General features: G+C 33.3%; 1 protein-coding gene across 9 annotated transcripts in view; it reads left to right on the top strand.

Annotated features, from left to right (window-relative positions):
* The window catches only part of HERC4 (HECT and RLD domain containing E3 ubiquitin protein ligase 4), a 130,454-nt gene that overhangs the window by 22,780 nt on the left and 80,546 nt on the right, over positions 1–27,128 (top strand). For 6 of the 9 annotated variants that reach the window (XM_082408604.1, XM_082408602.1, XM_082408603.1 and 3 more), the window contains exons 3-8: positions 3,135–3,294; positions 4,040–4,081; positions 10,424–10,500; positions 13,598–13,819; positions 14,924–15,015; positions 24,024–24,154. In XM_082408604.1, the coding sequence (XP_082264730.1) occupies positions 3,135–3,294; positions 4,040–4,081; positions 10,424–10,500; positions 13,598–13,819; positions 14,924–15,015; positions 24,024–24,154 (724 nt within the window). The remainder of the gene's footprint in view (positions 1–3,134; positions 3,295–4,039; positions 4,082–10,423; positions 10,501–13,597; positions 13,820–14,923; positions 15,016–24,023; positions 24,155–27,128) is intronic. The other 3 variants (XM_082408608.1, XM_082408606.1, XM_082408607.1) reach the window with 1 other exon arrangement.

The following is a 27,128-nucleotide window of genomic DNA, read 5'->3' as shown; positions in this document are numbered from 1 at the left end:
AATGTCAAATGGTTGGATCGTACATTTTGTAGCCTTTTCAGATTGGCTTCTTTCACTTAGTTTCACACATTTTAGTTTCCTCCATGTGTTTTGTGGCTTGATAGCTCATTTCTTTTTAGCACTGAATAATATTCCACTGTCTGGATATACCACAGTTTATCCATTCACTTACTGAAGGACATTTTGATTGCTTCCAAGTTTTGGCAATTATGAATAAAGATGCTATAAACATCTGTGTGCACATTTTTCTGTGGACATAAGTTTTCAACTCCTTTGAGTAAATACGAAAGAGCACAATTCCTGGATCATATAATGGTATGGTTTCTTTTGTAAGAAACTACCAAACTGTCTTCCAAGGTGTCTGTATCATTTTGCATGCCCATTAGCAATGAATGAGAGTTATTGTTGCTCTGTATCCTTACCAGTGTTTGGTTTTGTCAGTGTTTTGGGTTTTGGCCATTTTTTTTTTTTTTGATACTTTAGGTACTTTTTTATTGAAAAAAATATGGAACGCTTCACGAATTTGCGTGTCATCCTTGCACAGGGGCCATGCTAATCTTCTCTATCGTTCCAATTTTAGTATATATGCTGCCGAAGCGAGCCATTTTAATAGGTTTATAGTGGTATCTCATTTAAATTTGCAGTTCCCTGTTGATATATGATGTACAACATGCCTTCATATGGTTATTTGCCATCTTTATGTCTTCTTGGTGTGGTGTCGGCTCACATCTTTTGCACTGTTTTTTTAATTGGGTTGTTTATTTTCTTATTGTTGAGTTTTAAGAGGGTGGGTTTTTTTTTGTTTTTTTTTTTTTGTGGATAACAGTCCTTTATTAGATGTGTCTTTTGCAGATATTTTCTCCCAGTCAGTGCGTTGTCTTCTCATTCCTTTGATAAACTTTTATAATTAAGTATGCAAAATAAAAGTGTATGGCTTTATGAATTTTCTAAGTGAACGTATTATTGGCTTCTCAGTGCAGTTTGAATTTTCATTTCTCTCATCAGTGAAGTTGAACATCTTTTCGTAGGATTAAGAGCCATTTCTGTTTCTTCTTTGTGTGAACTATCAGTTCACATCTTTTGCCCATTTTTCATTGAATTACTGCTCTCCCCCACCCCGGCCCCAGTTAGTCTTTAAATATTAGGGAGGTTATTTCTTTATTTGACATGAATAACGTTTTTCCTGTTTTTTTTTTTAATCAGTCTTTTCACTTTGCTTTTAGTTTGTTTTGCTGTATTTGAAGAAATCATTTGAATTTTCTCTAATGGGTACATGGAATCTCTTCCTCTTTTCCTTACCTACATAGCTTAGTGTCACTGTCTTCCAGAATTCTTCTTAGTATCTTTCAGGGCTTTAAAAAGTATCTCATGTTCCCCTGGTACCTTTTGTATGTCTTTACCTTTGCATTTAATAACAATCCTTATCTCGCTTGTTTTTCTATAGACTGTAAACTCCTTGAGGACTAGAACTCTGTTTTATTTATCTCTGTGTGTCTAGTGCTTGGAGCACACATGGTATACAATAAATATTAGTGTTTGGTATGCATGATTGTTTCTTTGTTGCTTGGATTTTTGGTGCCTTTGATTTTACAGCCATTGCTATCTAATTTAAGTACTCTTCATATATTATTGTTGAACCAACCAGTCTTATTCATCCTTCTTGTCATCCTTTCATTTCTGCTCTTTACTACATTTCCTTTGAGGATAGTTTTGGAGAGATATTGACTCATTTCAGGGGCCTCTGTGAAAGACTAACAGTTCTTTTGTGCATTTTACTTCTTTCTTCGTAATTAAGATTTATGGGATGCTTTGATGTAAATAAATGATGCCATACTATTAAGTCCTTTTTCTTTTTTTTTTTTTTTGGTGGGGGGAGGCAATGTGTTATATACGTTTTGTTTTTATATGTTTCTACAATATAATTTTATAAGAACATATATACAAAATACAAAATATACACAAAAAGTGAGAGATTAGTATAGTGAACTTCCATGTACTATTCATCAACTTTACGAGTTATTAACTTGTAGTACTTTAAGGTAAGTACTTAATATATCATTAGAGTTATACAGATTCCTGAAGGCCGTCTAAGGGCTGACCTCCCACCCCAAAATGCAGAATAAGTAACCCAGATACAATTTGAATTTCTCTGTACATAGGGATTCAAACTTCTTTCATGTAATCTGCTTTATTATTGAACAACTGCATTTGTACATTGATCTAAAATGTGCTTCTGAAGAAACCCTGATTCAGTTTTAACAGCTCTGCAACAAGAGACTTTCAGTTAATGAAGACATAGCTTTCTTATTAGGCTAAAGAAGGTTAATTTTTTTAAAAAAAGGTTAATTTTAAATGGTGTCTTAAAAAAACTTGTAGTGTACTAGTAAAAAAAAAACTGATAGACAATGCACATCTTAAAGAGACTAAGGAAGCAATTTCACTTTCTTTACTGATTTGTCAGTGGCTATTGACTGTCTTATGAAGGGCCAATATTTTAAATTAATTTCTGGTTAAAAGCTTGGACATGTTTTAACCATATGTGGAATTTTTATGTCTTTGATGTTAAAAGTAGCAGCCCATAAACTGATATCTATTTGTTATGGTCACATTGCCTTTCAGTTCTCTCCTCAGCGTATCTAGTAGATGCTTTATTTATGAGATCTGTAAATAATTTGTTTCCTGTCAGAAATTGCTAATTCAGATTATTTCCTTAATTTCAGGATCACTCCATAGTAGTATCCATTTGGTAATGTATATGTCAGTTATGATTTTATTGTTAAAAAACAGCTGAGTTATTTAAATGGTTCCCTTTCAGCTGGACTCCTTTCTTTTATTGGTAATGGCTTTGAATGAAGAGCACTTTAGGAGAGAATCTTTATAAACCCTTAACTTCTTTCCCCAAATGTTAAAGTCACTTAGTATTCTGAGTTGATTATGCCCTATGACATATCTCTGTATTTACCACAGCGAGAATTTTGTATGGAACATATTTGTTAGGTTTTTGAGAATAACTGAAGTTATACTTAGTCTGTATTTCAGCATTTCCTTAGCTTTTTTGTACAAGATGAAGACTATTTTATTCTTGTTGGGAGTTTAAAACTAGAATGTAATGTCTCTCTTCTTGATTTCTGTAGAGCAGGTTGTTGCGCTGGATGCCCAAAATATCGTAGCTGTTTCGTGTGGAGAAGCTCATACATTAGCACTAAACGACAAGGGCCAGGTGTATGCTTGGGGTCTCGATTCTGATGGACAACTTGGCCTGCTAGGATCAGAGGAATGTATCAGAGTACCCAGGTAACGAAGGTGACCGACAAGAGGTCTTTAACAATCTTTTATAATAAATTTGCTATCTAAATTATTCTGCTTACTACTGGGCATTTAAGAGTTGACACCGAATTACGTCTCCCCTTTGAGTTCTTAAGGCATTTACTAGGTAGGTTCTTGCCTTAATTTGGATCGAGTGCTGTTTTTTATATACTCCGTATTTCCCCAAATTATTTATGTTTGTAAAGCAAAGGGGTAGGGAATGCATACTTTATTATAAATTTTCTCTCACTAAAAATTTTAAGTGGGTTAAGACTAATTTAAACCATTAATTATACTATCTTGAGTACCTCAGCTACTGAAATATTTATTAAATATTGGTTGTTTGCATGGTTCTTTTGTTTTTTTAGTCTTTATTGTTTTTATTGAATATAGAAGTCCCACATGCTTAAAATGTAGAAAGAATAAGTCACTTTCTATGTTTTTACATAGCAGTGGCCACAATTTAATTTATGCTAACCACTAATTCATCATAGAATTATTTCAAAATTTAAAAATAAGCAATGCTTCATCAATGTTGTAGTCTTACAGGTTTATATAGGACATAACCATTGCTGTAATATTAAAAACTGTAAGCGTGAACATAAAGATTTAAAGAAGAGTATCCAGTTCTTTTAGACATATAATTAATACACTAACTCATGCTTAGTGTTTAAAATTATACAAATTCTTGCCTCCTTAAACTCTTGTTTTTTGTTTTCTTTTTTCCCCCTAGTATTAGTTATAGGGACAAAAGAGAACCCTCCAGGGAACCAAGGTATTACACTAATTTTAGATGTATTCCAGCTAGCATTTTTTGTAATATACACATATAGATATTTTGTTTTTAATTTAACATTGATAATGTTTGTTTTGGTTTAAGAAGTAGGTGTAACTACTAGGATAAGAAAATGGAGCACAGGAACTAATATATTTCAGAACAGGAGGGAATTCCCTGGTGGTCCAGTGGTTAAGACTCCACCCTTTCACTGCTGCGGGCTTGGGTTCAATCCCTGGTCGGGTAACTAAGATCCCACAAGCTGCGCAGTGCAAAAAAGCAAAACAAAAAACAAAAAAACAGAACAGGAGCTCTTATCGTTAGAAATGAGTTTTTAAAATAAAAAGCCCATAACCTTCCTGCATATATATATGTATGTCTGTTTAAAAACTTAAAGTATACATTTGAAGTATTTGCTTTGTTTTAGCATAGTAAAGCGTTTTTTCATCTTTTGTTTGACACTTTATGTTTGTTCTAGTAATGAACTGTCTTTTGAGACTTTCGGATACACACATTAACATGTTTTGTTTATTGAACTTGTAACCAAATTCCACAAAACTCCCCAAACAAATTTCTTCCCCTTTGTTTCTTCTGCAGTAGCAATTAAATAACACACTTCTCATTATGCTTTTAGTGCCTCTTAATGATGGTGCTGTTGGGAGAGAAATTTTTTTCTTTAAGCTAAGTAAATTGAATTTTTTTAGTCATTTCAGTTTTGATTTCTTTTAGAAAATGTTAATTTGCAGCCAAATGGCTGTTGGCTACAAAATACAAAGCATTCATAGGAACAGAGTGATCTCACATTTGTCATATTGTCTACTGATTTTATTTCCTTCCACAAGTAATTGTTGTAGAATGGGATTTTTTATTTAAGATTTTTAAGAACTTTGTGTTTTTAGGATTGAAGAGAGACTTACATGTTAGATTTTCTAAGTCAGTATTTTCAAAACCATGATTCACAGCAAGGCTGTCTAGTTTCTCTATTTTTACTCCACTTAATTCTCTTAATTCTCATACTTAGTTTTTTTTTTTTTTTTTCTGTTCAGTTCTGGTATAAGAGATTTCAGTCAGTAATCCATAGATGATTAGTAAATGGAGAGAAACGTAATTATAAGGAGAAGAGTTTATTATATAACGATTTATTTGAAGGTTGCCCAATAATTCTGTATTTGTGACTTTACTGTTTATGAACCTGGATGGGGACCTGTAAGAGATCTTGAGTCCTTTGGTTTAAACTTCTCTGTTCGTGTATTTACTGAACATCTATATTAATTTTAAGCTGTGTATTAAGGCATCTTTCCTGTTCAGTCTTCTCAGTTTTTCATGGACTAATCTGATTTGTTGTGACATATATATATCATTTTTACTGATACTTTCATGTCTTAAAGGGCAATTTAGTATTTCAGTAGAAATATATTTTTATGAAAGACCACCATTGATTTTTTTTCTTTTTAAATCTCAGCACCAAATCATTTTTTAGATGCAAGGCTTTTTCTAGGTGCTTAGAGATCTCAGCCAGCTTTGTAACTTTCACATACATTTTGAATAAAATGTGTAGAGTATAGGAGGAAACTCAGACATATGTGAATAGGTTTTTAAAAATTAGTGTTTATGATTTTCATAAGAATGATCAGAAAAGTGAATATTCATATTAGGCTGTATTTTGTTGAGAACAAAACCCATTTTTATGTTAATAGATGAGAGTATGTAAATTAAGCAACACTTTAATTTTAAAGATGAATGTAAAATTAATAATAAATAGATTATATTTGAAACTCTTACTCTTTGATAATCTTTTCCTACTTCTGATTTTGTTTTGTTTTGAAATCATTATTTCTTGGGGAAAGACAAATTATTCAATATCAGTGGTCTCTGTGGACCTGCATTTCTGGCTAGTCATTTCTTTTTATATGTAGGATATATGTTATACCTTTATTTTAAAAAAAGTTAATCTGATTTTACTGTCTTTTAGTTTAATGTAAATAGAAAAACAATTGTTGGCAATAAGGTTGTAGTTTATTTTTTAAAGTTCTGGTTTTTTTTTGGACTTTGTAAGAAAAAATTATGACAGGATGGTATAATATGATGATTCTTGTGAGAACAGCGATTTCTGGGCTACAGGAACTAATTAAACATGTTTGAATTGTCACCTTGGTCAAAAATAAAATTTATTTTCTTGATTGAACTTTTAAAAGCATATTACAGGGAATTCCCTGGCGGTCCAGTGGTTAGGAGTTGGCGCTTTCACTGCCATGGCCCGGGTTTTTGATCCTGGTCGGGGAACTAAGATCCTGCAAGCCATGTGGCACTGCCCACCCACCCCCACCCCCGCCAAAAAAAAGAAGTTTATTACAATTTCTGCCTAATATTAGCATCTGAAAGTGCAGAACATTTCAGATTAAAAAGAAATTTAAAAAAAAATTGAAGAGTTTTTAATGGTAGAGACTAGATCAGTTGTTAGCCTAAATTTTTCAAAATCAAAGAGTTGGTGCTAAGACTTTTCTCAAATCAGTAAGAAAGTTGTGGCTTAATTGAAAAATAGAAAATTGTTGATTATGTTTTACTGGCAAAATATATTTTTAAAACCACTTTATTGAGGTATGATTGGCGTACAAAAAGCTGTACTTAATGTATACACCTTGATGAGTTTGGAATTGGCAAAATATTTAATGCTTTAGTTGTTCAACTTCTTGATTATATAATATAAACTTTTCACTAGTCCTTGTTAACAGTTGTTAAAGAATTTTACCTTAACAGACAATTGGAAATGCCTGGTTTTTGTCTATATTGCCACTGTACATTAAGTTTGAAAAATGTAACAACACAACAGTACACATATTCAACAGTATGTGTTTTGACTTCAAGACTTCCTAAGGGAGAGGTGTATAAATCTTATTTCCAGGTTTATTAACTGTTTTCTTACAAATTTCAAACATGTTTCAAAATTCAGTAAAGAAATTATTCTTTTTCTTTTTTTTGTGGTGAAGGAAAGTGTAGCATTTATTGCAAGGTGACAAGCAAGGAGAACGGGCAGCTAATGCTCAAAAGACCCAAACTTCCTAATGGTTTTTAGGGATGGGTTTTTAAAGACAAAGTGAGGATGAGGGTCATGGGGAATGTGATCAGTTCATGCAATCTTCTGATTGGTGTATGGTGAGGTAACCAGGTGAGGTCACAGAGATTGATCACGTTATCAGTCTTCAGGCTCCAGCCAGTCTGGGGGCTACGTGCTCATGGTCATCATTCTCTGTCTGGTTGGGGTCTGGTTTCTGTAAAACAGCTTCTTCCAAGGAACTGAAATCACTTGATTCCACACATTCAAAGGCAAATGGCAAATACACCGGGCCATTTCTACATCCAAAAAGTCATGGCAGTAATTTGCAGAAAAGTCATCCAGATTATTGCAAGTTTTTTTTTTTTTTTCCATTGCAAGTTTTGATTGAGCCCATTATGTTGCTAACACTGTTTGAGCTTATTTCCTGAGAGAAGAGGCCACATCACATCATACAGAGCACATGAGGAGCAGCAAGTATGGTCAGGAGGCAGAACAGGAAGGCGAAATTATTCTTCTCTTTACAATGAATAATTTTAAATGTCATAGCCATTTAAAAATGTTTGACAAGAACTCTAAACTTTAGGGAGTTATTTTAAATTTATAAGCAGTTATAAAATGTTTACCCAAGACATCTGAATTCTGATTTTCTTTTCATAGTTCTGATTAATTAGGAATCTTCATGTATGTGTGTATATATATTTTTTATTTACAAAATTTATTCTGGCTATTTTACTTTCCTGTTAACTGCATTTGAATCCTTTTAAAAATTGAAAACCAGAAAACATTTACATTATCTTTTTTACTCATTGGGGATTATTTTTGATTAATTCTATAAAATTTTGTTGCATTAAGAATTTTCTAATTTGTCTCTTTAGGAAAAATGGAATGTTGTAAAGTTGTTTTACTATTCACAAGTATTTTTGTTTCTTTTTTAAATTCCTGAAAGCTTAAAAAAACCAAAACAAAACAAGAAAGCATATCCTCTCCTCTTCCCCACCCCCCCAACAATCTTCAGTGTATTCAATCTCCATAGAGATGAAAGGAGAGGTTTTTTTCCTTTAAAACAGTAATGCCACAGAAGAATATCTTCACTTGTCTCTGTAGCAGACATGGCTAAAGAAATTAGCATTTATGTTATATTCTAAGCCGTATGATAATATTTTGGTAATGAGAATCACTTTCTGTAAATTGCTATGCAAATTTAGAAGTTTTTTGGAAGCAAATTTTATGAATAGTTTAATACTAAAGCCTCAAAGACGTTGCAGATTCACTTATCCTCTACCAGTGTATACCTCACATACTTTTTTTTTTCCCCATATTTTTTGCCAGGCACTATGGTAGGTCTATGGATTCCATGGGTATAAGATAATAATAGTCCATCCTCACGGAGCTTATTGTTTGGCAGAGTATACTAATAATAATTAAATGAATACGTACACCAGTAATTAGTAGAGTTAAATGCTGTGAAGGAAAAAAACATAGGGTGCTATGAGAATGTAGAATTTTAAAAGATTTTACTTAGTCTTGCAAATTGGACTTGATATTTGGAACAATTGGTTTTTAAAAATATTTAATACAGTTCACTAGTCAGTGTATGATATGTCTAATATGCATAAGCAGTAACAGTAAATGTTTAGTAAGTTCAGCACAGTTGTACATATCCGTGTATTTTTTATTCCTGTTTTTGCATTGCCAGTGTTTGATTTTGCTAACTGCAAAAAAAAAAAAAAATGACCTTTTGCTATATTTGAATATCTGAAGGTACATTGGACCCTGTTAACTTGTTGGATTCTGCTAAATGTAGCAGTACAACTCTCAAGCTTTGTAGGACATAAATCCACTAAATAAAATTATTTTTAATACAACAATGTGGAATTAGAGTAACTCTCTTTTTTTCCCACTCAAAATTTGGTTTGCTGAAGCTGCCTCCTGAAAATCATGGGTATCAACACTCTGGTCAGAACTTGCTCCGGACTCTCATATGGCAGAATCAGGTCAGGTGGCAGTATCAGGTAAAGGGAAATAAGAAACATAATATATTTCCACACCCCCTTTTTTCTTAGAAACATTCATTCAGGAAAAACAGAATGACCAAGTGAAGGGGAGCTATATAAAGAAAACCTGGGATGGTTGATGCACATAGTTTCTTGATTTTTGTAACGTTTTAACAGTTATCCTTTAAAATTATGTTGCAGTTAAGGAAAAATCAGAAATCAGGGGAAAAAAGAAACTATAAAAAATATAAGTAAGAAACATGAGATGGCAGAAATATGACTGAACACATCACTGATCATAATACATACGAATTGATTAAATTTCTCTAGTAAAGAATTAAATTTAATATCACTGATTTAGATGCAAAGCAAAAGGATAGTCCAAAAGGTGAATAGGTTTCATAATTTGTGAATTGGTAGCACCACATGATAGGAATCCGTGTTGGTTCTTAAGGAACCTGACAGAGGAGAACATATAATAAACTAGACCAAACACCAGTTTTCGACAAATTAGATCATGTACATTTGTTTTACAAATATATTGCCAAGTTTCATACTTTAAAGATTTTTCAAATTTTGATAATAATAACATCTGCATCATAAAAGCACTGAGGAGCTTCCCTGGTGGCACAGTGGTTAAGAATCCACCTGCCAATGCAGGGGACATGGGTTCGGGCCCTGGTCTGGTGAGATCCCACATGCCGCAGAACAACTAAGCCCATGAACCACAACTACTGAGCCTGCGCTCTAGAGCCCATGAGCCATAACTACTGAGCCTGCGTGCCACAACTACTGAAGCCTGCGTGCCTAGAGCCCATGCTCCGCAACAATAGAAGCCACCGCAATGAGAAGCCCGCACACTGCAATGAAGAATGGCCGCTGCTCACTGCAACTGGAGAAAGCCCGCACGTAGCAACGAAGACCCAGTGCAGCCAAGAATAAAAATAAATTGATAAATAAATAAAATAAATTTATTAAAAAAATTTTAAAAAGCACTGAGCTGTGAGCATAGTTCACTGTGCTTAAATATTGTCCTTTCAAAGTGTTTTCTCATCATATCTCTTAATTTTTTCATATTTAGATTTTGTTTACTGATTTTACCATAAATTTTTGGTAAATTGGGCCTGTATGAGAAAAAATATCATGAACTGCTAGGTCATGCTAGTAAGGAACTGCTGGTAAGGAAACTACTTGCACATAGTAGGTGGTCAATAAATCACATAAATAAATAGCATTCAGGATCCATTTATTAAATGGAATTAACTGATCCTGATCTCTCTTCTTATTTTCTAGAAATATTAAAAGTTTGTCGGATATCCAGATAGTACAGGTTGCTTGTGGTTACTATCATTCACTTGCACTTTCTAAAGGTAAGCATTGCTTTTATTTTCTTTCCCCTTTTCAGTTTTATTACTTGATACTTTAATTGAGCCGAAATTCCTCCCAACTTCGTTCTTATTAAAGATTGTCTTGGTTCTTCTTGATCCTTTTCATATCTATATACATTTTAGAATTAGCTAGTCAGTTTTCACAGATACTTAAGCTGTTGGGATTTTGATTGGGATTGCATTGCCTCTGTAAATCAGTTTGAGGAAAATCTTTGTAATATTGAGTCTTTCAATTCTTGAGCATGATATCCCTCCATTTATTTTAATCTCTTTTTAATTTTTCTCAAGAGTATTTTGTTGTTTTCTGTGGAGAAGTCTTATACACATTTTATTAGATTTTTCCCTAGATATTTCATATTTTTTGTTACTCTGGTGTCATTTTCAAATCGTTTATTACTAGCATATAGACATGAAATTGATTTTTTGTGTCTAATTGTTCTTTAGCCTGCTGAACATTATTCCTTTATAGCTGGGGAAGTTTATAACTTGCCCAAGTTCATTTGCACTCACAGATAAACTTTTTATGAATAGGAACAGAGAAGTCTAAGTATCCTATAACCTTTGTTTATTTGACTTCTTCCTATGCCAGCTAAGGATTATAACGTGGATTAGTGAAGAACCTGCCATATATTTGTTTTTTATCATTTAAAAAAATAAGTTCCAGTGGCTTCATTATTATTATTTTTAATTTATTAAATGCCTAGTGAGGCCTACTATGAATGAAACAGTAGACTAGAACTATAGGGAAATACGATAAGTTAAGAGAAAGTTTTAGGGAACATACCATCTATTAGAAGAGGCAGATATGCAAATAATGAGGCAGAAAAAATATATACTACTTTTGGTCAAAGGAAAAGTAAAATACGATGGGCATAAGGAAAAAAGTTTAATTAGTTTCAATCAGTAGAATTGGTAACAATAAAGAAGGGATTGATATTTGATGCAAGTCTTGAAAGATGATTACAATTTCTTCAGAATTGGAGAGGTTGTGAAGCAGCTACGGAAAATGTTGAGGATTGGCTAAGGTAATAGTACTAGTAAAGGCATAGAATCTGGGAAATATTTTGTGTATTTGAGTATCGGAATATAGTTTTACGTGGGTATTTTGAGAGCATGGGAGACATTTTCATACTTCACTTGAGACTAAAGTAAAAACATATCTGTTACAAAGGGCCTTACATGCCATATTAAGGAATTTGGATTTATTCCATCAAAGGAATAAAGTAGGGGGTGGGGGCTGGCATCCCTGTATTCTTTGTTGTTACTTTGCCAGCTCCTTTTTTGATACTTTGGTAGGTAAATCCAAGATAAATTTAAACCCAAAGGTTTTACCGATGAGGACAGTTTTTCTATCTTGAGGTATCTTACAGGTGTTCTTTTCCCTTATTCAGCTTCATGTTTTAGCAGTATCTTACTCATATAATGGAAAAAAAAAATTTTTTTTTTTTTGATCACTCAGTACAAACTAGGCACGTTAGGGTGTACAGTAAACAGTGGTAAGCAGTGCACTACCAGCCCTTATGGTACAGTCACACAAATAACAATATAGTTACATACTATGAAAAAAAAAAGTTTGGGATATTTAGATCATATAACAGGGGGACTGAACTTAATCTGGCAGATCAAGGAAGGCTTCCTGCTGGGAGACAATAGAAGTAAACTAGACAAGGGTGAGGGGAAGGTTTAGGCAGAGTGTGTGAGACAGCAAGTGTGTGAGAAATGGTCATTGGAGAATATAAAGGAAGTTGAGTATGGCTAGAGTATAGTAAGTGAGGGAAGAGGCTGGTATGAAATGAGCTCAGAAACATAGGTAGATTTTACAGAACCTTATAAGCCTTGTTAAAAGTGTTTATCTCAAGAGCAGTGAGAAGGCACTGATTTCTGGTTTTTTCAGGTGAGCAGCATTTCAAATCTACATTTTTTAAAAAAGTCAACTCATTTGAGATTTATTATGAAATAAACACACAGACATAAATTTACAGAACAGTTAATTTGAAACTTATCCAGACCATTATTAATGGTGTCTGTCATATATCAGATCTACATTTTTATATCTCTTTGTATATATACAAATGTCTGCTGGTATGTCCATAGAGTATTTCTGGAAGTACATATCAGCAGTTAGTAAGAGTGCTTGTCTCTTGGGAGAGGAACCAGGGATCTAGTTTTGAAGGGAGACTTACTTTTAATAAGTGTGTACTATTTTATGGTATGAATTTTTAAAAATCAGATATTAGTGTGTCAATTATTAGCTTAGTGCCATTTATTTAATAAAAATAAGTAAAAAGATGTTTAAAGTTGCAAAAAATGTAGCAATGGGTGAGCAAATGTGACAAGAGAACTATTACAAGAACCAGGTGAAATGGTGAGGAGTGGATCTATTTGCCATATTTTTCTTTAGAAAGAAAACTGTATATAACTTGATGATAGATTGTTAAAAATCTGTATATAAGGTAAGAGAGGAGAGGAGTATTAAGGATGACTCCTGTGTTTATGGTTTGTGCTGCTGAATCAGTTAAGGTGTTATCTACTGAGAATGAGGAACACTAGGAAGAGGTCCAGGTATGGGAGGTAGGATGGGGGTCATGAGTTGAGTTTAGGGCATGTTGAGCTGGAAGTACCTTTCAAATATTGAAGTACAGCTGTCAGGTAAACAATTGGATACATGGGTTTATTGCTCAGAAGAGAGATCTGGGCTAGTGATAAATTTTGAATGTGATAGCATATAATTGATAACTGAAACCTTGAGCTTGAATGAGTACCTCCTGGGAGAAGTCATAGAATAAAAATGAGACCTGAGGAATACTAAAAAGAGATGGTCCTTTCTTGAGGAACAACAGGAAATGAGATTATCCCCAGTTATGTGACTTACCCATTCATCAGTAAAGTAAGTCAAACTAAAACTGTATTAACATGGATTATTCAAGGTAGTATTGTTTCCATATAAGAAATAAATTTAATAAGGAGGAATATGTATTTTCATCAAATGAGAGGAAGAATATCCCAAAATAACTGATGATTTTCAAGTGAAATTTTTTGTGTGTGAGAAAAATAGTAATTTATGATTTTTGTTTTACAGCAAGTGAAGTCTTCTGTTGGGGACAGAATAAATATGGCCAGTTGGGTTTAGGCATTGACTGTAAAAAGCAAGCTTCACCACAACTGATTAAGTCTTTACTTGGAATCCCTTTCATGCAAGTTGCAGCAGGAGGAGCCCATAGTTTTGTACTCACCCTTTCTGGAGCTATCTTTGGATGGGGACGCAACAAATTTGGTCAACTAGGTCTTAATGATGAAAATGGTAGGTTTGCATTATTTATAAATATATATTTAAAAAGAGATGATGTTTTGAGATATATCAGTGATTCTTAGTGTCAGAGAGAAGTGTACCCAAATCTTCCCTGGTGTTGAGGTGGGGATGAGAGGTTAATTTTAAAATTCCATTTGATAATAATATTTTTAGGAGATTGTGGGAAGGCCAAAAATATTATTTTATTCTAGAATAAAATATAGAAAGTATATCTGGACAAAAATCTTCAGTGTTGGATGTTCACTAAAAGAAAGTTGAGAAAAACATTACTTCAAATTGGTAATCACATTATCAGCCACCATCAGTGGAAAAAAATTATAAAATTATCCTGAAAAGTAACATGAAGTGTTCATCTATTTGAGTATTTCAAGGAAATATTTAAATCTGAGTCATTTAATTAATTACTGTTACCAGTGATGCTAGAGTCTTGAAAATAAACTTTTTGAATTTTAAAAAATTATAACTACTTAAAGCAAGTTTTGGGATCTTGGAAACTGATTTTTCATAGCTACATTGGGTTGAATGCCAGTATTTGAAATACAAATACTAATAAAGTTCAACATAATTATAATGACTTAGAGACAAAAGTGAGTTGTTGATCTAGTAACAACTGCTAATGATAAATAATACTCTCAGAAAGAATTTTAAAATATTTTGTTTTGCATGAGAAAAATATGTCAGATTAGGACATTATATCTCTTTTCTGCTATAAAATAGCAGAAAGTATAATTTTCAGGCTTTTTAAAGTAGGATCCTATGAGCTTAATTATCATGAGGTGAATATAAAGAATGATATGCGTCTATTAGAAGCAGTCAGATAGCTTTGAAATTTCTTGATTGAAGAGTCCTGTGCAGATTGGCGTTTAGGCAGTTTAGCACTTGTTACTCTTTTTAGAGCTCTCCTTTATCACAGTAGCATGAATAGAAAGGCGTGGGACCCCAACTTAGTAGGCTTGTACCACAAAATCATTGAATTGTTAAAATTGTTTAGTTATCACCATCTTCCACAGTTCGGGAAGCTGTAGAGGAAACGCATTTTAGAAGCTTTTAATTTTAAAAATACTGTTCGTTAATGTCTCTTGTTGGAATTTTCAGATAGGTATGTTCCTAATTTACTAAAGTCACTAAGAACTCAGAAAATAGTTTATATTTGTTGTGGAGAAGATCATACTGCTGCACTAACCAAGGTATTGTACTCCTATAAAACTTTTTTATTAATAGTTATGGTAGTTATTTCATAATTAGTGAATATTTTCATGATATTTACTTTGAAACTTGAGTGTTATTGATGTCTAAAAAATAATTTATCTTAAAAAAGGGACTTAGGTTATTATCTGTTCTCAAAAACTATTTACATTAGATTTCAACTGTTTCATGTTATGAAATGTGAATTGTGATCTACTGTTTGTGTGATGATGATATATATTGTTGAATTTTTCAACTTCATGTGAAATACTGCTTTAATAATACTGTGAATGAAATAATTCCTTTTTAGTTTGTCAGGCTTGCTGTGCTTTGTGTATCAATCCCATTTATATTGCTTAACTCTGCCTAATTTTAATTTACCTCCCATGTGCCTTATAACAAGTAATAGAGACTGAATCCCTCTATTATCCATAGGCCAAGTATTATTCAAGCAGTTATAATGGGCTTTCATCACAATCTTGTTAATGGCTTTAACTCTGACCTCTCACTTTGTTGGGTATGTACCAGTTCAGTATCAATACTGTATAGTTCTCTAGCAATTAGAAGTAAAATGAAAATAAAAACATTAAACTAACCTTTACCAGCAGTATTATTTATTATAGTCATGTTAACGTAAAGGAACTGGCAAGTTATCATTGGCTAAATTAGAAATTAATGTTTTTGCTTCTTTATCTTTATATCCTGCATAGTAGATAAAATTGGCAAGAAAAAATTAACTTCTAATCAGATTTATAAAATTTCTACACACTTACTCCCACATTGGGAATTTTAGAAGAAGAATTATTCTCAGTCCTTATCAAATATAGTGTACTAAAGGTACTTTAAAAAATATTACAATGACCAGTTACGAAAGTTAATTTTTTTAAATTTTATATTATTTGCTTTTGAGTAAGGAAGTTTCGCTATCCCTACTGATCTTATTACCATATTTCGTTGATTTTTTTTTTTGTCATTCAAATTGCAGATGTAATCACTGCTGGCAAGTTATAAATTTTAGTCATTCTATCATTGGTATTTAGGAGAAATAAGGCTGTGTTGAAGATAATAGTAAAAAATACTTTGTATAATATCATTCCATAGGACTAACTTTGTGGTAGAAAGATTCACATGTTAATGCTTTTCAAATTCAGCCTTTCAGATAGCCACTCATCTTATTTTCCCAAGATTTCTAAAGATTTCTCTTTATATCTATTGAGTTTTTTAAAAATGCTAATTCTATTAATCTGCTGTATTTCTCTCTCAGAACAGTAGCTGGTGATACTTGTTCACTGGAATTCTTGGTGTATATTATTTTTAACAAAATCAGATAGTTTTAAATATTTCAAAAGTAAAATATTTTATTTTTCCTTGTTTAAAGTTAGAATATAGTTCTATATCAATGTCTTTTGCTTTTCTGGAAGAGCTTCTTGCAAATAGATTAGTATTGCTTTACAAAGCAGTTTCCTTGTGCAAAACAAACATTAGGAAAACTTTTAAAACAGATTTTTAAAATCAGAATAAATGGAAAGACATGCATGTTAATGGATATGAGGACACTACCATAATGATGTCAATTTTTTTCAAGTTCTTTTACAAATTCTTTATGCAAATCACATATACATATACCTTTTGACTTATCAATCCCTTAGTAATTTTAAGAATCTGTTCCAAAGATACTAAGTTATGTATACACAAGGCCATTTACGGTGGCAGTATTTTAATAACAAAAGAAGAGAAGAAATCCAGATTCCCATCAGTAGCAGTCTAATTGAATAAACTGTGGTAACTCCACTGCGTGGGGTACCATGCCCTGTAAAACAGAATGAGGAAGATCTCTATATTATGTTGTGGAACGATTGTCAGGATATATTATTGTTAAGGAAAAAGAAGAAGGTACATGTTATTTATATGTGAAAAGAATTAATAGGTAGACCAAATGAGCCTTGCCTTATAGGTTTAACTTTGGAACCTAGAAACTGTTACACATAATTAAAAAGCTTATATGTTAAAAGAATTCTTCAAAATTACAAGTGGCACAAATACAGAAAGAAGAATTCTTTTAGGGTATTTTAAAGTACAGTATTTTGTTGTGCATCACTGGTGGGAAATAGCCTAAAGATAAACCGAATTCGCAAAGAGGTCTTAAACTGCATTCTGTAGTCTTATTGTTAGTAGTAAAATTGGCAGCGTTTATTTTCAGTATATTGTATATAGAATAGGATAAAGCAATTAAGTATTTGTATTACTCTCATTAGAAACTATGATTTTCAGCTTAAGAGAAAAGAGATATAAAATGGTAGCAATTAAATTAAAACCCTGTAATCTTTGCTTTGAATCACAAGTATCAGTGTGAATTATTATTTTTCTCCTTCTAAAATAAGTTTGTTTTGTTTTGTTTTTGTTTTGTTTTTTGGTGTGTGGTGGTTTTTTGTTTTTGTTTTTGTTTTTTTTTTTTTTGCTATGACCACCAAAAGGTTCTAGAAATAACTAAACATTTGTAATCTGGAAGCAATGAACATCCTTTGATTGTTGTAGACTCTATACTAAAAAGAACCAGGGCTTCTTAGAGAAGAGTCTGATCTCATATCTGGGACCAAAAAAAAAAGTATGAAACTAGCCTTGAGTATTTTGTGTTACAAAAAAGCAAAGACTACTAAGAGCATGTCACAAGGACAACTTGAAGGAGCTTTCAGTGGTTAACAAAAATAAATAATGTCTACAATAAATGGAAAGATATCAAATATATAAAAATCTGTGACTTCATAATGATCGTCTTCTTACCCAGATCAACACAAAGCAAACTTCATTGCTTATCTTTGGAGGTTGCTAGGGCAACAACTTATTTTTCTAAAAATCTGTAAATGAGAAAGAAGCATTTCTTCTACCTCTTAATTGCAAATTGTATTTTATAATAACGCAATAGTTGATGAGTTAACTTCTCTATAGAAGAATTTCGACTAATAAATTTAGAAGAAATAATAAGATTAGAAAATCTCCATTTTATATTCCCTAATGAAATAATGGATCTAGGCAAAGATCAACATTAAGCTTAATGGGGATAGATTAGGCTGAAACACACTGTCCCACTTACTTATTTTTAACTTTACCAATCAGACATATGCTTTCTGACATGGTGTAATAAAATACTAATCAAGAAAATTTAAATATGACCTCTATATTAAATAATATTAAAGAAATATTAAAGGGGTCAATTCCTCAAGAACATATAACAATTACACCTATATATGTTCCCAACACAGCAAATATTAACAAGTATTAACAGATCTGAAGGCAGAAGTAGACAGCAACACAATAACAGTAGGGGACTTAAGTACCCCACTTTCAACAGAGGCTGGATCATCCTGACAGAAAACCAATAAGGAATATTTGACTTGAAGTACACTTTATATCAAATGGACCTAACAGACATATACAGAACATTGTATCCAAGAGTAGCAGGATATACATTCTTCTCAAGCAAACAGTGGAACATTCTGCAGGAGAGATCATGCTAGGTCAAAAACACGTCTTAACAAATATAAGACAATTGAAATAATATCACGTATGTTTTCCAACCATAGTCGTATGAAACTAGGAATCATTAACAGGAGGAAAGCCAGAAAATTCACAAATATTTGGAAATTAAAAAGTACACTTCTGAATAATCATTGGGTCATAGAAGAAATAAAAGGGAAATTTAAAAATATCTTGAGAAATGAAAATGGAAACACAACATGACAAAACTTTTGGAAGCAACACAAGCAGCTCTAATAGGGAAGTTTATAGCAATAAACACCTACATTAAGAAAAAAGATTGCAAATAAACAGCTTAACTTTATACCTCAAGGAACTAGGAAAAACATCGTACTAAGTCCAAAGTTAGCAGAAGAAAGGGAATTACAAAGACCAGAGCAGAAATAAATGAAATAGAGATTAGAAAAACATCAGAGAAGAATAACACACCTAAGAGCTGTTTTTCTGAAAAGATTTTTTTTAATGGACAAATCTTTAGCTAGACTAAGAAGAAAAGACTCAAATAAAATCAAACGGGGAGGAGACATTACAACTGATAATGCAGAAATACAAAGGTTCATAAGAGACTACTATCAATAATTATATACCAACAAATTTATCAGATAACCTAGATGAAATGGGTACATTCCAGAAACATACAAACTGCCAAAACTGAATCATAAAGAAACAAAATCTGAACACGCCTCTGATGAGTAAAGAGATTGAATCAGTAGTCAAAAGTCTCCCAACAAAGAAAAGCCCAGGACTGGATGTCTTCAAAAATCTCCCAACAAAGAGAAGCTCATTCACTGGATGGTGAATTCTACTATTTAAAAAATAATTAACACCAGTCCATCTCAAACTCCTCTGAAAAACAGAAGAGGAGGGAACACTTCCAAACTTATTTTATAAGGCCGGCACCATCCTGATACCAAAGACACAGAAAGACACTGCAAGGAGAGTAAGTTACAAGCCAACATCCTTGATGAATGTAGATGCAGAACTACTCAATACTAGCAAACTAAATTCAACAGTACATTTAAATGATTAGCCAGTGATCAAGTGGGATTTATCCCTGGGATGCAAGGATGGTTCAACATTTACAAATCAGTGTTATACACCACATTAACAGAATGAAGGGTACAAATCGTATTATCATCTCAGTAGATACAGGAAAAGCATTTGACAAAATTGAGCATCTTTTTATGATAAAAACTGTCAACAAAGTGAATATGGAGGGAACATGCCTCAACATGATAAAGGCCGTCTATGACAAACCCACCACTAACATAATACTTAATGGTGAAAATTTGAAAGCTTTTCCTTTAAGATCAGGAACAAGACAGGATGCCCACTCTCACCACTGCTATTCAAGATAGTACTGGGAGTCCTAGCCACAGCAGTTAGTCAAGAGAAAGAAATTAAAGGCATCCAAATTAGAAAGGAAAAACTAAAACTGTCTCTTTGCAGATGTCTTGATATTTTATATAGCAAACCCTAAAGACTCCTCAAAAAATCTGTTAGAACCAATAAATACAGTGAAGTTGTAGGATACAAATTAACATATAAAAATCAGTTGCGGGGGGTGCTTCCCTGGTGGCTCAGTGGTTGAGAATCTGCCTGCCAATGCAGGGGACACAGGTTCGAGCCCTGGTCTGGGAAGATCCACGTGCCACAGAGCAACTAAGCCTGTGTGCCACAACTACTGCGCCTGTGCGCTAAAGCCCATGAGCCACAACTACTGAGCCTACGTACCGCAACTACTGAAGCCCACACACCTAGAGCCTGTACTCTGCAACAAGAGAAACCACTGAGTGAGAAGCCCGCGCACTGCAATGAAGAGTAGCCCCCACTCGCCTCAACTAGAGAAAGCCCGCACACAGCAACGAAGACCCAACACAGCCAAAAATAAATAAAAAATAAACTAAAAACTAAAAAAAAAAAAAAAAATCAGTTGCGGGACTTCCTTTGTGGTCCATTGGCTAAGACTCCATGCTCCCAATGCAGGGGGCCCGGGTTTGATCCCTAGTCAGGGAACTAGATCCCACATGCTGCAACTAAGAAGCTTGCATGCCACAACTAAAGATCCCACATGCTGCCACAAAGATCCCACACATGACAATGAAGATCCTGCGTGCCACAACTAAGACCTGATGCAAACAAATAAGCAAGTAAATATTTTTTAAAGAATCAGTTGCATTTTTATACACTGAAAACAAACTATCTGAAAGAGAAATTAAGCAGTAGCCGCATTTACAATAGTATCAGAAACGTAGGGCTTCCCTGGTGGCGCAGTTGTTGAGAATCTGCCTGCTAATGCAGGGGACACGGGCTCGAGCCCTGGTCTGGGAAGATCCCACATGCCGCGGAGCAACTAGGCCCATGAGCCACAGTTGCTGAGCCTGCGCGTCTGGAGCCTGTGCTCCGCAACAAGAGAGGCCGCGATAGTGAGAGGCCCGCGCACCGCGATGAAGAGTGGCCCCCGCTTGCCGCAACTAGAGAAAGCCCTGGCACAGAAACGAAGACCCAACACAGCCAAAAATAAATAAATAAATAATTAAAAAAAAAAAGCGTAATGCTTAGTAATAAAGGTGAGCCAAGCAGATGAAAGACCTGTACACTGAAAACTATATGAGACATCAGTGAAAGAAATTGAAGAAGACAGAAATAAATGGAAAGATATCTCATGTTCTTGGATTGGAAGAAGTAATATTGTTAAAATATCCATACTGCTCAAAGTGAGCTACAGATTCAATGCAATCCCTATCCAGATTCCAATGGCATTTTTCACAGAAATAGAGCAATCTTAAAATTCATATAGAACCACAAAAGACTCAGAATAGCCAAAGCAGTCTTGAGAAAGAACAATGAAGTGAAGGCATAACGGTTTCTGATTTTAAACTATATTACAAAGCTGTAGTAATCAAAGCAGTATGATACTGGCATAAAAGCAGACACATATATCAGTCAAACAGAATAGATAGCCCAGAAATAAATGCAACTATTCATTGATACAGTGCCAAGAGCACACAGTGGAAAAGGATAGTCTCTTCAATAATTGATGCTGGGAAATATGGATATCCATATGCAAAAACTGGACTCCTAATTCACACCACTCACAAAATGTAGCTCAAATGGAATAAAGACTTAAATTTAAGACCTGAAACTGTAAAACTCTTAGGAGAAAACATGGGGGGAAAGTTCCTTGACATTAGTATTGGTAGGCATTTTTTGGATGTGACACCAAAAGCACACAGGTAACAAAAGCAAAAATAAACAAAGCTTCTGCACAGCAAAGAAAACAGTCAACAAAATGAAAAGTCATCCTGTGGAATGAGAGAAAATATTTGTAAATCATATATCTGATTAGGGGTTAATATCTAAAATATATAAGGAACTCATGTAACTCATGGCTGAAAAACAATCTAATTTTGAAATGGGCGAAGGGCCAGAATAAACATTTTTCCAGAGGAGATATACAAATGACCAAAAGGTACATGAAAAGGGTGCTCAATGTCAATATCACAATCATCAGGAAAATGCAGATCAAGACCACAGTGAGATATCACCTCACTGTTAGGATCCCTATAATTAAAAAAAAAAAAAGGACAAGTATATAGAGAAAAGGGGAGCCCTGTATACTGCTGGTGGGAATATAAATTGGTGCGGCCATTAGGGAAAACAATATGAAGCTTCCTCAAAAACGTTAAAATAGAACTACTGTAGGACCCAGCAGTTCCACTTTTGGATGTATTTCTGAAGGAAATGAAAACAGGATCTCAGAGAGATAAATACATTCTCATGTTTTTTGAAGCATTATTCACAATAGCCAAGATATTTAAACAACCTAAGTGTCCATTGCCAAATGAGTGGATAAAGGAAATGTGATGTGTACATGTTTGTGTGCATATGCGCACACACTGGAATATTATTCAGCCATAAAAAGGGGAAATCCTTTCATTTGTAACAACATATATGAACCTCAAGGGCATTATGGTAAGTGAAATAAGCCAGGCAAAGACACACTAAATGGTATCACTTATATGTGGCATTGTTAAAAAAAAAAAAAAAAGGGTGGGGATAGAAAGTCAAATTCATAGAAACAAAGAGTAGAATGGTGGTTGCCAGGGGGTAGGGGGTGAGGGAAATGGGGATATGTGGTCAAAGGGTACAAACTTCTGTTACAAGATTATTAAATTCTGAGGATCTAATGTACAGCATGGTGACTGTAATTAACGATACAGTATTCTATGCTTGAAATCTGCTAAGAGTAGATCTGAAGCTTTCTCACACACACACACAAGAAGGATTATATGAGGTGATGGATGTGTTAATTAACTTGACTGGTAATAATTTCACAGAGTATATGTCAAGTCATGCTGTGCCCTTTAAATATATACAATTTTATGTCAAGTCAATGATATCAATAAAACTGGAAAAAACATAAGAAATAAAAATTAACACTTGCTATTTCTGTCCAAAAAAAGGAAATTAATACTTTTTGTGTGATAATAGTATTGTATCATATATTTTTATCTGTTAGAGGTATATGCCATTGAAGATACATATGCATTTATATGTGAAATGATTTGTTGACCACAGTGTACTTTAAAGTATTCCAGTACTTTTTTTGCTTTAAAGTACCCCCAAAAAAGGGAAGTGGGAGGGGCATCAATGAAACAGGATTATCTAAGTTTTGCCAGTTGAAACTGAGTGATGTTATGTGATCATTCATATATAGATAAATATATATATGTATGTATGTCTTTTGTGCATTTGTTTACATTTCCCATGATAAAAAAATTTTAAACAGAAAAATCAATTTCCTTACATAGCAATCTGTATAAATACTTATATCCTGCTTTCATCATTTAGTAGCATAAATTTGTATACATAGCTGCAACTATGAAGAAAAGCAATTGAATTGAAAAGTACTAACTGTGCTTGTGTTAAAATGTCATCATGAATTACTTTTTAAAAACATAACCTTTAATCCTGTTATGCATTTTTATGATAAATATTTTAAAGACCATTTATATTTTAGTAACTGTATGCTAAGAATAGCTATATTAGTGCACTCTCTGGTTACATATACTCTTTTTTTGCAGAGCTACTTTGGAAACTGAAAATGATACCATTTTTAGGTTTTGTGAAATTTTATAGGTGTGTACTTGGGATTCAACAAGACTATAACGATAGTAAAAGGCAATGCAAAAAATAATTATTAGTATCTCTTTAATGATGACTTTATAATGATGAGAACATAATTAAATACTTTTAAAATATGTGAAAATAATTAGCCATATCAGCCTGGAACTCTTAGATTTAAGACATTTTACCTTGAAAAGTCAAGGTATCTTGACTATCTTATCATCTGTTAAATTGCGAAGACAATACAAGAGAAAATTTGACTCCATATTAAAGATTAACTTATTTTCCTGAAGATTATTTTATCAGGCTTTCTAATGACAAAGGGTTGTTTTGTTTTTTTTTTTAGGAAGGTGGAGTGTTTACTTTTGGAGCTGGAGGGTATGGTCAGTTGGGTCATAACTCTACCAGTCATGAAATAAACCCAAGGAAAGTTTTTGAACTTATGGGAAGCATTGTCACTCAGATTGCTTGTGGAAGGTAAGCAGTTTTAGAAAAGAGTATTTTGATCTATAACCCAATTATTTAGGATTTTTTTTTTTTTTAACAGTCCAGGGGTCTTTTTTTTTTTAATCTATTATGCCATGAATTCATAGGGAATGGCTTCTAGCAGCTTAGGCCCCTTTCCATTGGTTCTCACAAAGTGTGCTTCTCTGGTGGAACAGGCTGGCACTTCATTTGAACCTGAGTGCCTTTCTATTTGGCTTCCTTTTTTTTTTTTTTTCTTTCTTTCTGTTTTTTTTTAATTGGAGTATAATTGCTTTACAATGTTGTTAGTTTCTGCTGTACAACAAAGTGAATCAGCTATATGTATACATATATCCCCTCCCTCTTGGACCTCCCTCCCACCCCACCCCCCATCCCACCCATCTAGGTCATCACACACTGAGCTGAGCTCCCTGTGCTATACCGCAGGTTCCCACTAGCTATCTATTTTACACATGGTAGTGTATATATGTCAATCCTAATCTCCTAATTCATTCCACCCTCCTGTTCTCTACATCTGCGTCTCTATTCCTGCCCTGCAAATAGGATAATCTGTACCATTTTTCTAGAGTCCACATATATGTGTTAATATACGATATTTGTTTTTCTGACTTCACTCTGTATGCCAGACTTTAGGTCCATCCACGTCTCTACAAATGACCCAGTTTTGTTCCTTTTTATGGCAGAGTAATATTCCACTGTCTATATATACCACATCTTCTTTATCCATTTATCTGTCAGTGGACATATAGGTTGCTTCCATGTCCTAGCTATTGTGAATAGTGCTGCAGTGAACATTGGGGTACTTTTTTTTTTTTTTTTCTGATCATTTTTCTTCATATGTTTCAGGAAGCTATCATGGCTCTTAGGCTGCTGAATATGCTTGATATGTTCATTAATTCTCTTGGCAAGAAGAATCTTGCCCTTAACTTGTTTGTTTACAACAGTGCCAGTAGCATGCAGGGTAACATTGTAGACTCTTCCAGTTTTACCTTGGTAACATTTGTGGGGCATTCCTTTTTGAACAGTGTCATTTCCTTGATGTTTACAGTATCACATAGTTTCTTGTAGATTTGCACGTGTTGTGGCTAAAGGAGGAACTTCATGTTTTCTGGAATGCCTCGATAAGATATAGCGGTGCCTCTCCTCTTTCCCTTTGTGTTCGTCATTTTTGCAAATTACTGTAACATGGTAGTTCCAGTTGAAAGTGGAGATTTTTAAAATGAATTGTTCAGGAATCTAGTAATCTAAAATAAAAAACATTATCTTCTACATGCCTGATTTGCTGCTAAGGAATCATAGTAAGAGGAGAACCTTCTTTTATACTGATTATTTTACCTTTCTCTATTTGAAACAAATTTATCTGAGGCAAGATATTAATAAGGTAAATGTAATACTGTATATAACATTAAATAAATATAATTTATTATATGTAACAATCACACTTGAAGGGAAACTACAGATTGTCTTTTTTTCTTTTGCTTTTCCACCTTTTTTTTCTTTAAAGAATGAAGAAATTGACCAATTAATTACTTAAGACATAAGATTAGTTAGTGGTGAAAGTTGAATTGGACTCCTGATCTCCTGATTCCCAGTTCTTGGGAGTAAATAGGAGTCAGAGCTTTGTAACTGAGCTTCACCTTTGATGGATTAAATTTTGGTGGACTCCCCAGAGGCAAAATATCCTTTGCTTCAGTAACTCAGTTTTGACCACTTAGCTTAGTTTTCCAGCTAGTATGTATCTTTATACAATATAGTTAAGTTTTCCAACATTAATTCAAGTACATAGAATTACACTGTAGGTAGCCTTTGGTGACTTTTTTTTTTTTTTTAACATCATGCTGTATGATTATCCATATGTGTGTAGCTATGGTTCTCCATCATTAGGTCTTATTGATGTGTTTTACTCAATTATATGCATATATAATTATTTTCTCAGTCATGGGCACTTGGGTATTTCCAGTTTTTGGCAAATACAAATAATGTTGCTTTGAACATTTATTATATAATATACATAAACTTTAATATTTCTAAAGTATATACCTAGAATGGAATTTCTGGGTCAAAGAGTATACTTAATTTGAGTTTTGTAGGTTAATGTCACCCTGTTTACCAGAATGGTTATACCAGTTTACCTTCCCATCACTATTGTATGAGAATTCCTATGTCCTTGTCACCATTTGGTATTGTTAGACTTTTAAATTTTTGCTAATCTCTTGGATATATAGTGGTACTTAATCATGACTTTAATTTGCATTTCCATGATTTGATAGGGATTGCATTGAGTTGGTAGATCACTTTCAGAAGTATTGACATCTTAACAATATTAAGTCTTTCAAACCATGAATCTGGGATGTCTTTCCATTTATTTAATTTCTTTCAGTAATATTTTGTAGTTTTCATTGTATGTCTTTTATCTATTTGCTTTCTCTATGCCTCACACTTTTTTTGTCCCTGATTTCCTATGTTACTGTTTTCTTCTGTGTTTAGTTTGTTTTTTGCAGTGAAATGTTTTAGTTTCCTCTCATTTCCTTTTCTGTATATTCTATAGCTATCTTTTTGTGGTTACCATGGGGATTACATTTAATATCCTAAAGTTATAACACTCTAACTCAAATTTATACTAGGTCAATTTCAATAACATACAAAAACTTTGTTCCTATATAGCTCTGTCCCCACCCCATTTCATTTATTGGTGTCATAAGATAACTTTTTTATACATTGTGTGTCAGAAAACATAAATTAATAATTTTATGCATTAGTCTCTTAAATTCTGTAGAAAACAAAATTTGGAGGAAAAATCCACAAAATTACAATAATACTAGCTTTTATAATCACCCATATATTTACCTTTACTGAGATCTTTATTTTTTCATACAGCTTCAAGTTACTGTCTAGTGTCCTTTCATTTCAACCTGTAGGATTCTTTTTAGTATTTCTTAAAGGTCAGGGCTGGTGATAAACTCCC

Source organism: Balaenoptera borealis, assembly GCF_965194805.1.
Source record: "Balaenoptera borealis genome assembly, chromosome: 10".
NCBI classification, from domain to species: Eukaryota; Metazoa; Chordata; class Mammalia; order Artiodactyla; family Balaenopteridae; genus Balaenoptera; species Balaenoptera borealis.
This window is presented reverse-complemented; position numbering and strand designations above follow the sequence as displayed.